Below are 13605 nucleotides of genomic sequence, written 5' to 3'. Positions count from 1 at the left end.
AACCTACAATATCTTTTTGGAACTAACATCCAAAAAAGATGTCCTTTTCATTACAGGGGACTGGAATGCAAAAGTAGGAAGTCAAGAAACTCCTGGAGTAACAGGCAAATTTGGCCTTGGAATATGGAATGAAGCAGGGCAAAGGCTAATAGAGTTTTGCCAAGAGAACGCACTAGTCATAGTAAACACCCTCTTCCAACAACACAGGAGAAGACTCTACAGATAGACATCACCAGATGGTCAACACCAAAATCAGATTGATTATATTCTTTGCAGCCAAAGATGGAGAAGCTCTATACAGTCAGCAAAAACAAGACCAGGAGCTGACTGTGGCTCAGATCATGAACTCCTTATTGCCAAATTCAGACTTAAATTGAAGAAAGTAGGGAAAACCACTAGACCATTCAGGTATGACCTAAACTAAATCCCTTATGATTATACAGTGGAAGTGAGAAATAGATTTAAGGGACTAGATGTGATAGACAGAGTGCCTGATGAACTATGGACGGAGGTCCGTGACATTGTACAGGAGACAGGGATCAAGACCATCCCCATGGAAAAGAAAAGCAAAAAAGCAAAATGGCTGTCTGGGGAGGCCTTACAAATAGCAGTTAAAAGAAGAGAAGCAAAAAGCAAAGGAGAAAAGGAAAGATATAAGCATCTGAATGCAGACTTCCAAAGAATAGCAAGGAGAGATAAGAAAGCCTTCCTCAGTGATCAATGCAAAGAAATAGAGGAAAACAACGGAATGGGAAAGACTAGAGATCTCTTCAAGAAAATTAGAGATACCAAGGGAACATTTCATGCAAAGATGGGCTCAATAAAGGACAGAAATGGTATGGACCTAACAGAAGCAGAAGATATTAAGAAGAGGTGGCAAGAATACACAGGAGAACTGTACAAAAAAGATCTTCACGACCAAGATAATCACGATGGTGTGATCACTCATCTACAGCCAGACATCCTGGAAGTGAAGTCAAGTGGGCCTTAGAAAGCATCACTACAAACAAAGCTAGTGGAGGTGATGGCATTCCAGTTGAGCTATTTCAAATCCTAAAAGATGATGCTGTGAAAGTGCTGCACTCAATATGCCAGCAAATTTGGAAAACTCAGCAGTAGCCACAGGACTGGAAAAGGTCAGTTTTCATTCCAACCCCAAAGAAAGGCAATGCCAAAGAATGCTCAAATTACCACACAATTGCACTCATCTCACACACTAGTAAAGTAATGCTCAAAATTCTCCAAGCCAGGCTTCAGCAATACGTGAACCGCGAACTTCCAGATGTTCAAGCTCGTTTTGGAAAAGGCAGAGGAACCAGAAATCAAATTGCCAACATCTGCTGGGTCATCGAAAAAGCAAAAGAGTTCCAGAAAATCATCTATTTCTGCTTTATTGACTATGCCAAAGCCTTTGACTGTGTGGATCACAATACACTGTGGAAAATTCTGAAGGAGATGGGAATATCAGACCACCCGACCTGCCTCTTGAGAAACCTATATGCAGGTCGGGAAGCAACAGTTAGAACTGGACATGGAACAACAGACTGCTTCCAAATAGGAAAAGGAGTATGTCAAGGCTGTATATTGTCACCCTGCTTATTTAACTTATATGCAGAGTACATCATGAGAAACACTGGGCTGGAAGAAGCACAAGCTGGAATCAAGATTGCCGGGAGAAATATCAATAACCTCAGATATGCAGATGACACCACCCTTATGGCAGAAAGTGAAGAGGAACTAAAAAGCCTCTTGATGAAAGTGAAAGAGGAGAGTGAAAAAGTTGGCTTAAACCTCAACATTCAGAAAACTAAGATCATGGCACCTGGTCCCATCACTTCATGGGAAATAGATGGGGAAACAGTGGAAACAGTGTCAGACTTTCTTTTTGGGGGCTCCAAAATCACTGCAGATGGTGATTGCAGCCATGAAATTAAAAGATGCTTACTCCTTGGAAGGAAAGTTATGACCAACCTAGATAGCATATTCAAAAGCAGAGACATTACTTTGCCAACAAAGGTCCGTCTAGTCAAGGCTATGGTTTTTCCAGTGGTCATGTATGGATGTGAGAGTTGGACTGTGAAGAGAGCTGAGTGCCAAAGAATTGATGCTTTTGAACTGTGGTGTTGGAGAAGACTCTTGCGAGTCCCTTGGACTGCAAGGAGATCCAACCAGTGCATCCTAAAGGAGACCAGTCCTGAGTGTTCATTGGAAGGACCGATGCTAAAGCTGAAACTCCAATACTTTGGCCACCTCATGCAAAGAGTTGACTCATTGGAAAAGACCCCGATGCTAGGAAGGATTGGGGATAGGAGGAGAAGGGGATGACAGAGGATGAGATGGCTGGATGGCATCACCGTCTCAATGGACATGAATTTGAGTGAACTCCAGGAGTTGGTGATGGACAGGGAGGCCTGGCGTGCTGCGATTCATGGGGTCGCAAAGAGTCAGACACGACTGAGCGACTGAACTGAACTGAAGCAAACAAGTCACCTGAGAAGATTCTCAATCCTGAGTAATAATACAATCAACATAAACACCCATAATCCAAAGCATTCTTTTTTAGGGCATAAGAAATATTTTCTTCCAGTTTTCAATTAAAGCATTGTTAGGTTTTGAATCAAATGTTGGCCCTTAAAACCAATCCATTTCTTTTCCCAGTAGAATTGAACTGTTCCTATCTGCTCTTTACAAAGTTGATTTTGAATAGTGAATATTTAAATGAAAATAAGAAACTACCTTTTATATGTAATAATCTGAAATTTTACACCAGAACGACTTTATCTAATGGCTTTGAAATATAAGAAAAGCAAAAAGTAACTTGAAGAATTTCCCCCAAAACAGCTTTCCCAGTTTTGTTTTACTCAGTTATATGCTTTAAATGAAATTATTCCAGGGTGTAAAATATTAAGCAAAACATACAGGCAGTTTGGAGCAAGAAAATAGGACCAAGCTGAGATCTTTAATTTGCATGTAGAACTATGCAATTATTTTTATGACCTACTTTCATGCATTTTTAATATGATGTAAAATAAACTCTACTGTCACAACTTCCCATTCTTTCTCCAATCTTGCAACATAGCTGGTGGGCTCCAAGAAAAAAAGAGCTCTGTTCTAATCAACTGGCTAAACAATTCATTTCCTAATCTTTAGCCTCCTAGTTTAATTCATGGCAGAACCAGCTTCCCTCTTGAGTCTTCTTACCTCAGGCAATGTTTATGTAGCAAATATATATATTGTGCCTACTGTGTACCACCAAAAATATTCTGGAAATAACTCCAGAAAGAATGAAGGGAAGGAGCCAAAGCAAAAACAACACCCAGTTGTGGATGTGACTGGTGATAGAAGCAAGGTCCGATGCTGTAAAGAGCAATATTGCATAGGAACCTGGAACGTTAGGTCCCTGAGTCAAGGCAAATTGGAAGTGGTCAAACAGGAGATGGCAAGAGTGAACATCGACATTCTAGGAATCAGCGAACTAAAATGGACTGGAATGGGTGAATTTCACTCAGATGACCATTATATCTACTACTGTGGGCAGGAATCCCTTAGAAGAAATGGAGTAGCCATCATGGTCAACAAAAGAGTCCAAAATGCAGTACTTGGATGCAATCTCAAAAACATCAGAATGCAGCTCAACTCCAGAAAAATAAATGACCCAATCAAAAAATGGGCCAAAGAACTAAATAGACATTTCTCCAAAGGGCTATACATACATACAGAGGGCTAACAAACACATGAAAAGATGCTCAACATCACTTATTATCAGAGAAATGCAAATCAAAACCACTATGAGGTACCATTTCACGCCAGTCAGAATGGCTGCGATCCAAAAGTCTACAAGCAATAAATGCTGGAGAGGGTGTGGAGAAAAGGGAACCCTCTTACACTGTTGGTGGGAATGCAAACTAGTACAGCCACTATGGAGAACACTGTGGAGATTCCTTAAAAAACTGGAAATAGAACTGCCTTATGATCCAGCAATCCCACTGCTGGGCATGCACACTGAGGAAACCAGAAGGGAAAGAGACACGTGTACCCCAATGTTCATCACAGCACTGTTTATAATAGCCAGGACATGGAAGCAACCTAGATGCCCATCAGCAGATGAATGGATAAGAAAGCTGTGGTACATATACACAATGGAGTATTACTCAGCCATTAAAAAGAAAACATTTGAATCAGTTCTAATGAGGTGGATGAAACTGGAACCTATTATACAGAGTGAAGTAAGCCAGAAGGAAAAACACCAATACAGTATAATAACACATATATATGGAATTTAGAAAGATGGTAACAATAACCCTGTGTACGAGACAGCAAAAGAGACACTGATGTATAGAACAGTCTTATGGACTCTATGGGAGAGGGAGAGGGTGGGAAGATTTGGGAGAATGGCATTGAAATATGTAAAATATCATGTATGAAACGAGATGCAAGTCCAGGTTCGACGCACGATACTGGATGCTTGGGGCTAGTGCACTGGGACGACCCAGAGGGATGGTATGGGGAGGAAGGAGGGAGGAGGGTTCAGGATGGGGAACATATGTATACCTGTGGCTGATTCATTTTGATATTTGGCAAAACTAATACAATTATGTAAAGTTTAAAAAAAAAATTAAAAAAAAAAAAACACGACAGAATGATCTCTATTCATTTCCAAGGCAAACCATTCAATATCACGGTAATCCAAGTCTATGCCCCAACCAGTAATGCTGAAGAAGCTGAAATTGAACAGTTCTATGAAAACCTACAAGACCTTTTAGAACTAACACCCCAAAGAGATGTCCTTTTCATTACAGGGGACTGGAATGCAAAAGTAGGAAGTCAAGAAACTCCTGGAGTAACAGGCAAATTTGGCCTTGGAATATGGAATGAAGCAGGGCAAAGGCTAATAGAGTTTTGCCAAGAGAACGCACTAGTCATAGTAAACACCCTCTTCCAACAAAACAAGAGAAGACTCTACACATAGACATCACCAGATGGTCAACACTGAAATCAGATTGATTATATTCTTTGCAGCCAAAGATGGAGAAGCTCTATACAGTCAGCAAAAACAAGACCAGGAGCTGACTGTGGCTCAGATCATGAACTCCTTATTGCCAAATTCAGACTTAAATTGAAGAAAGTAGGGAAAACCACTAGACCATTCAGGTATGACCTAAATTAAATCCCTTATGATTATACAGTGGAAGTGAGAAATAGATTTAAGGGACTTGATGTGATAGACAGAGTGCCTGATGAACTATGGACGGAGGTCCGTGACATTGTACAGGAGACAGGGATCAAGACCATCCCCATGGAAAAGAAAAGCAAAAAAGCAAAATGGCTGTCTGGGGAGGCCTTACAAATAGCAGTTAAAAGAAGAGAAGCAAAAAGCAAAGGAGAAAAGGAAAGATATAAGCATCTGAATGCAGACTTCCAAAGAATAGCAAGGAGAGATAAGAAAGCCTTCCTCAGTGATCAATGCAAAGAAATAGAGGAAAACAACGGAATGGGAAAGACTAGAGATCTCTTCAAGAAAATTAGAGATACCAAGGGAACATTTCATGCAAAGATGGGCTCAATAAAGGACAGAAATGGTATGGACCTAACAGAAGCAGAAGATATTAAGAAGAGGTGGCAAGAATACACAGGAGAACTGTACAAAAAAGATCTTCACGACCAAGATAATCACGATGGTGTGATCACTCATCTACAGCCAGACATCCTGGAAGTGAAGTCAAGTGGGCCTTAGAAAGCATCACTACAAACAAAGCTAGTGGAGGTGATGGCATTCCAGTTGAGCTATTTCAAATCCTGAAAGATGATGCTGTGAAAGTGCTGCACTCAATATGCCAGCAAATTTAGAAAACTCAGCAGTGGCCACAGGACTGGAAAAGGTCAGTTTTCATTCCAACCCCAAAGAAAGGCAATGCCAAAGAATGCTCAAACTACCACACAATTGCACTCATCTCACACGCTAGTAAAGCAATGCTCAAAATTCTCCAAGCCAGGCTTCAGCAATACGTGAACCGTGAACTTCCAGATATTCAAGCTCGTTTTAGAAAAGGCAGAGGAACCAGAAATCAAATTGCCAACATCTGCTGGGTCATCGAAAAAGCAAGAGAGTTCCAGAAAACCATCTATTTCTGCTTTATTGACTATGCCAAAGCCTTTGACTGTGTGGATCACAATACACTGTGGAAAATTCTGAAGGAGATGGGAATATCGGACCACCTGATCTGCCTCTTGAGAAACCTATATGCAGGTCGGGAAGCAACAGTTAGAACTGGACATGGAACAACAGACTGCTTCCAAATAGGAAAAGGAGTATGTCAAGGCTGTATATTGTCACCCTGCTTATTTAACTTATATGCAGAGTACATCATGAGAAACACTGGGCTGGAAAAAGCACAAGCTGGAATCAAGGTTGCCAGGAGAAATATTAATAACCTCAGATATGCAGATGACACCACCCTTATAGCAGAAAGTGAAGAGGAACTAAAAAGCCTCTTGATGAAAGTGAAAGAGGAGAGTGAAAAAGTTGGCTTAAACCTCAACTTTCAGAAAACTAAGATCATGGCACCTGGTCCCATCACTTCATGGGAAATAGATGGGGAAACAGTGGAAACAGTGTCAGACTTTCTTTTTTGGGGCTCCAAAATCACTGCAGATGGTGATTGCAGCCATGAAATTAAAAGATGCTTACTCCTTGGAAGGAAAGTTATGACCAACCTAGATAGCATATTCAAAAGCAGAGACATTACTTTGCCAACAAAGGTCCATCTAGTCAAGGCTATGGTTTTTCCACTGGTCATGTATAGATGTGAGAGTTGGACTATGAAGAAAGCTAAGCACCAAAGAATTGATGCTTTTGAACTGTGGTGTTGGAGAAGACTCTTGCGAGTCCCTTGGACTGCAAGGAGATCCAGCCAGTGCATCCTGAAGGAGACCAGTCCTGAGTGTTCATTGGAAGGACTGATGCTGAGGCTGAAACTCCAATACTTTGGCCACCTCATGCATAGGGTTGACTCATTGGAAAAGACCCTGATGCTGGGAAGGATTGGGGGCAGGAGGAGAAGGGGACGATAGAGAATGAGATGGCTGGATGGCATCGCCGACTCGATGCACATGAGTCTGGGTGAACTCCGGGAGCTGGTGATGGACAGGGAGGCCTGGCATGCTGTGATTCATGCGGTCACAAAGATTCGGACACGGCTGAGCGACTGAACTGAACTGAAGTGTGTACCACGCCTCACTGATACACACCATGGCTCTTCATTTAACCCATAAAAGAATGTTTCCATTATCCTGAGACTCTTATTTGAAACCTCTGTTTGTTTGTTTTTTAAATCCACAATGACTACAATTAAGAATTCTTGCTTGGTAAAGTTTGACAGTGATCGTGATCCTCTATGGAATTAGCACCTTTGGGTGAGCCTCTGTATCACCCAAGCGTTGGCTCTGAACCCTCATCATCTAAGAATCTGGTTAGCAGTTGTCACTCATGAGCCTGAATGTAAACTACAGAGGAAATGAAACCTATTGGTGAGGAACAAGCATGACACTTGTGAGGGTCCCCAGTATTTTGTAAAGGACTCCAGGGATCTTGCCTGAGAAACTAACCATACAGCTTCTAGAGTCAACACAACAGGGTATTCCAAACAAAAATAACCCTCTCTTGCCTTTTATTTTTTGTGAGATATATATAATTTGTAAATTTTCAGGACTGTTTATACGAATACTGATGCACTGAGTAAATAGTCTCATTATTTTATACGTACCCTTTCACAACAAGCCCTCCAAATCTATTTGAACATTTAGGTCATTTTCAGCCTGAACAACTGAATATCAGTATCTCCCCCAGTTTTGACAAAACCTTGTTATTTTCACAGACGCTTCCTCTTTTTATTTTTATTTTTTTTAGTCTAAAAGTATACACATATTTACCATTCACATAAAACAAAAAAAAAATTCCAACAGAGGCCATTTGTCCTGGATCACTCATCATAATTATGTATAAAATTTCTAATATACTCACCGTTATTTTTTTTCTAGAGGCATTCTTAATATTTTTCTGTTTCTCATAAGAATGCTCTAATCCTAGCTGAGAATCACTGGCTTCACCAAGGAGATCATCATTAGGCTGAAAATGGAAGTTGTCAATTTACTACCAACAGAATGGGAGAGACAGTGGCCCTGGCCATTGGTGCTCTGCAAGTGCTAAGGTTACATAACACAGAGGAGTCTGAAATGATGGCAGGAAAGAAGCAGAGCTCCTGGTAAACCCTGCAACCATTCATAATTTGTATTGCTGAAAAAACCTTGTCTTCCTACAGGCGTGTTTTTTGTTTTTTGGCTATAAAATGTACTTACCCTAACGAATAGAGGCGGCACTGCTTATTGCGGATTTGATGAACTAAGCCAAACCTGTCATCAAGACAGACCGGCCAGGGCTTTTTTGTAGGGCTGGAGTCAGTAGCCAGGCTGTCTGTGCTCATGTGATCACACTCAATCTGTAAGGATTGGAAATCAATGTGAATAATTTAAAGTACTGGATGATAGATGGCAGGTAGAGACTTACTGCTTTCCTGGTCACTGAAAACCATAACGGGAGAGTTATATCCTTCTCCACTGAGAACCACGCCCCCTCCCCAGGGAATCACAGGATTGCTGTAAAATGTTTGGAGGAATTTCAAATACTAGATTATAGGTAACCTCATGGAGATTAGAGGGAGGTTTGAAGGGAAGTTAAGAACTGCTATTAAAAAAAAAAAAAAATACTATAGCCTTTTGCACAGAGTATACAGAGGACAACAAATCAGGAGCAAGGATGGCAGAGAGAAGAAGCCAGGAAAGGCTCTACAGGGGTGTGTTAGTCTTGGAGGAGGAACAGAAGTTGAATAAGAGGCTGAGACCAAGAAGCATTCCAGACGTGGAGAACAGTGCTCCCAAACCACAGAGGTCTGTTACTCACAGCATTCCTATTAGAAGTTGTGAGATATGGCTGAGGGCATGGATCTTAGAAGAACACAAGATTATTTACTCCTTAGACAAGGTTAGGCCAACATGTTCCAAAAAGGTAGCATGTGTTCATCAAGGTAAACAACTGATCAGAGGTCAAGTGAGAACAATACAAGCCCTGACTAACAAGATAGTACTGTCTGTGATACACGTCCAATAAGCTTCCTCCTGCGGGGATGGGCTCCTGAGAAGGCAATGGCACCCCACTCCAGTACTCTTGCCTGGAAAATCCCATGGATGGAGGAGCCTGGTAGGCTGCAGTCCATGAGGTCACTAAGAGTCGGACGCGACTGAGCGACTTTACTTCGACTTTTCACTTTCACGCATTGGAGAAGGAAATGGCAACCCACTCCAGTATTCTTGCCTGGAGAATCCCAGGGACAGGGGAGCCTGGTGGGCTGCTGTCTATGGGGTCGCATAGAGTCGGACACGACTGAAGCGACTTAGCAGCAGCAGCAGCAGCAGCAGGGATGGGCAAGAGCCCCAGATGGGAAGGAGGCTCTTCTTGATCTAGCCAAAGCACCTCTCTTAACTCATCCATCAAAATTAGATAAGAAAACCAAAGGGAACATGTATCTAAGTCAAGCAGAAGGAAGCCAGTTTCTAATTTCAAATGCACACTAAGTAAATATACTTCACAAGGAATTCTGCCTTGTGTTTGAGCCTGGCACAGTATGCACGGCTGAGGCTGTTGGAACGAAAGAAAACAAGTTCTGTGGCCAAGGTATTTATCATACTGAACAACAGTGTTTCCCTCTAATGCCTCAAAACTCTCATAGTCATCATGATGCCCCATGAATCACGCAGTTCTTGCTGTCACATCGCAGACAACAGACCACTCCAGAGGCAAAGGATGTTTTGAGTTTCGTTGCTTTAACTCATTGGAAAACATAATGGTAAATGATTTCTTTCTTAAGAAGGTATTCTAGGCTTGCTAAATTCTTTAATTTATTTTCCAAAATGTTAATCTGAAAACAGCATATTATGTGGAGCCAGTGTCTCCCTTACTTTTGCTGTAATCTAGGGTTGGCCTGGAGAAGGCAATGGCACCCCACTCCAGTACTCTTGCCTGGAAAATCCCGTGGATGGAAAAGCCTGGTAGGCTGCCGTCCATGGGGTCGCTAAGAGTGGGACACAACTGAGCGACTTCACTTTCACTTTTCACTTTCATGCATTGGAGAAGGAAATGGCAACCCACTCCGGTGTTCTTGCCTGGAGAATCCCAGGGACAGGATCCTGGTGGGCTGCCGTCTATGGGGTCGCACAGAGTCGGACACGACTGAAGCGATGCAGCAGCAGCAGCAGGGCTGACCTGGCAAAATCATCCTAACACTATCAATGACTGAGAGAGCACTTCTTGCTAGAATTTGGAGCTTTTATAGGAAAGTTTAAAAAGTGAAATCCTAATATTTATTTGTACTTTTCTTTTGATGAAACAAAAATTCAAATTTTAAGGCAATAAAAATTTCAACATAAAGTTTTATGATCCACCACTCACCTTGTATGTGCAGACATCTTTGGTGAACTCTATGTACAATGCCAATATATCATTTTCCTTAAAGAAGCAACTGGTGCAGAATAGACTGGGTCAAGTAACCTGGGGAGATTCTGGGCCTCAATGAAGTTCTTAGCTTAAATACGTCTGTAGGACTTTATTGATGTTACTAGCTTTATTACTTGTATTCTATTTTACAAGATTATTATTTCTTGTACTAATAAATGTGTGACTGAGCCTCCAAAAAAAGTAATGATGATTAGGCAACTTAAAACTTTTGACAAAATATATAGTCCTATAAGATCAAAGATTATAATAGTGTAACTCTAGATAAAACAAGAAGTAAGCATTTCCTAGACCATAATGGACTAGTAAGACACATGGTCCAGAGTTTGATGGCCAAGTCCAGTAATAGCACATTGAGAAGGCTAACAATGAAATCCTTGACTGACTTGGGACTAAGCATTCCTAGTACCTTGGGACAAGCTTGCCATGAAATGCCTCCAAAACCTTGGTCAAAATTAAGACCAAAAGGGAAGGGACTGTAAAATAAAGAATGTTATTCATTATATAGTTCTACAAGAATCAAGTTATTTGCCACTGCAGTCACTGACCTACAAAACACCCTGAAAGGAATTCAGAGCAAAAATCAGAATGAGACATTCTGTGCTCTGGAAAAACTGGCAGAATGGGCCTTCAGATAGTTAGATATTTTCAGGGGAAAACGTTTGGATCCAGTTTCCTATATCTTCCCATACTACGAAAAGCACTAGAACCATTAACTAAAATATATGTGTTTTTCACTATTAACAGTAACTTTCTGCCAAGATGTGTGCTTGCAACAGGCACATGCCCTGTTGTCAAAATCATATATCTACCAACCTCCCCACTCAGAACAGTCCTCAGAAGCTGAGAGACCATCTCCAAGCTTATAATTCTGAGTTTGGCTTATAAAATTTTCAATTTCTTCCTCAGACTGACTATTGACTAATTTTTGTCAACATCCTCAACCCAGTTTTTTTTCTACTTCTCAATCTGCAATCACTGTTCAAAGGAAAAATAATAATAGAAAATGGAATTGAATCTTCTCCCAAGCAACTAGTAGAGAGCACATTTATTAACTGGATCTGTCAACATGTCAATTTGTAGAATTCATTTCTTACTATTCTCCCACAAATAAATGGAAAGTATGCCACTGCCTTCCACTTCTTGTCCCTACCCACCCATCCAAAGGAGAGGGTGCTAATCTAATAGTCAAAACTCAGTGTTCATCAAGCTTGTTCTTACTAGTAGGTATGTTGTGATGCCTTAAAACTTCTTTGGCACTCAGTTCCATGCCCAACCTCCTGCAGTCAGTCAGTTAGACCCAGGGCAGTTTGGTGAGTCCCAAAGGCATGCCTGGATCTCCTAAGCCTGAACCATTTATTCTAAGGTAGCCTCCTGGGGTATCTTTATTAAAGTGGTATGATGATCCCATTTGCTATTGTTTCTTTTTATGTACCCTCCCTGCTGCTGCTGCTAAGTCGCTTCAGTTGTGTCCGACTCTGTGCGACCCCAGAGACGGCAGCCCACCAGGCTCCCCCGTCCCTGGGATTCTCCAGGCAAGAACACTGGAGTGGGTTGCCATTTCCTTCTCCAATGCATGAAAGTGAAAAGTGAAAGTGAAGTCACTCAGTCGTGTGCGACTCCTAGCAACCCCATGGACTGCAGCCTACCAGGCTCCTCCATCCATGGGATTTTCCAGGCAAGAGTACTGGAGCGGGTTGCCATTGCCTTCTCCGACCCTCCCTGAGAACCTCCAAAAGACAGGGATGTCAACAGCTGCTTGTTCATCATATTCCCCCCAATACCGTTTACACCTAACTCTAGCCTCTCTTAATCTTCTAGATTAAGAAGAGATGGGGGTATTCTTTCTGCCCCCTTCTGATGCCTATGTCAGAAGCTTTCTCTATCTCCTTTATACTTTAATAAAACTTTACTACACAAAAGCTCTGAGCGATCAAGCCTCGTCTCTGGCCCCGGATTGAATTCTTCTCCTCCGGGGGCCAAGAATCCCGGTGTATTCGCGTGATTCAACAACAACCTTTCATCTTGGGGGCTCGTCCGGGATCCTTCAGGACAAGTATCCAAACCCCATGGATAAAAATGTCATCTCTGTAAAAATTGTGGAGGAAAGAAAAGATGTGTCAACAGGGATCATCTATAGAAAGAGGATTGCAGTCTGTCAGAATGTGGTTCCAGAAATTTTAAGGAAGGTGAACATTTTAAAGGTACCTAATATCCAGTTAGAAGAGGAATCATGGTTCAATCCTCAGGAAAGGAACATGGCTATAAGGAGTCACTGCCTTACATGGACACAATATGCATCCATGAAAGAAGAGTCTGTCTTCAGGGAAAGTACGGAAAATCCAAATTGGCTCACCATCTCTGGGGCTATAAGTCCCTCAATTCGAGAGTCATGGAAGTAGGAACCCTTCTCTTTTAGCTCCAGCGTGAGATTGAAGCACTGAAGAGCATGACATGCAGGGGTCAGTGCGGGCGTTTGTACGTGTGTGTGCATGCTCTGTCGCTTCGCTCATGTCCAACTCTTTGCGATCCTGTGGATGGCAGTCCGCCGGGTTCCTCTGCCCGTGGGATTCTCCAGGCAGGAATGCTGGAGTGGGTTGCCATGCCCTCCTCCAGGGGATCTTCCCGAGCCAGGGATCAAACCTGTGTCTTCTGCATCGCCTGCATCGCCGGCAGATTCTTTATCCACTGAGCCACCTGAGAAGCCCATAGGCGTTTGACTCCGACTGAATTGCCCTGGATTTTGGGTTCTCTTCTTGGCTTATGCTGTGACCCCACCTGCTGTAGATCCAAGGCTGCATGGTGCTCTAAGGAACTGCCTGGATTTTCAAAGTCAGAGATGCTGGGGGCAATGCACTGCACAGCTTGTGACACTTGGGCCACATCAGAGAATAGAAAAATGAATCCACCCAAGATAAAAAAATTAAAAGTCAACTTTTGTGGGAATGTACTTTATTATATAGAGTAGGACACAGCCATTTACTGGCTTCCCAGGTGGCACTAGTGGTGAGGAACCCACCTGCCAATGTAGGAGACATGAG

At 42.1% G+C, this 13605-nt stretch overlaps 1 protein-coding gene across 2 annotated transcripts in view; it reads right to left on the bottom strand.

Annotated features, from left to right (window-relative positions):
- The window catches only part of METTL24 (methyltransferase like 24), a 127427-nt gene that overhangs the window by 65320 nt on the left and 48502 nt on the right, over positions 1–13605 (bottom strand). Inside the window, exon 3 of one of the 2 annotated variants that reach the window (XM_070795980.1) lies at positions 8356–8495. The exons of the other annotated variant lie outside the window; for it this stretch is intronic. Coding sequence (XP_070652081.1) covers positions 8356–8495 — 140 coding nt within the window. The remainder of the gene's footprint in view (positions 1–8355; positions 8496–13605) is intronic. 2 annotated transcript variants of the gene reach the window in all.

Source organism: Bos indicus, chromosome 9, assembly GCF_029378745.1.
Source record: "Bos indicus isolate NIAB-ARS_2022 breed Sahiwal x Tharparkar chromosome 9, NIAB-ARS_B.indTharparkar_mat_pri_1.0, whole genome shotgun sequence".
NCBI lineage: Eukaryota > Metazoa > Chordata > Mammalia > Artiodactyla > Bovidae > Bos > Bos indicus.
The sequence above is the reverse complement of the archived record's forward strand: the minus strand, read 5'-3'. Positions and strand labels throughout refer to the sequence as shown.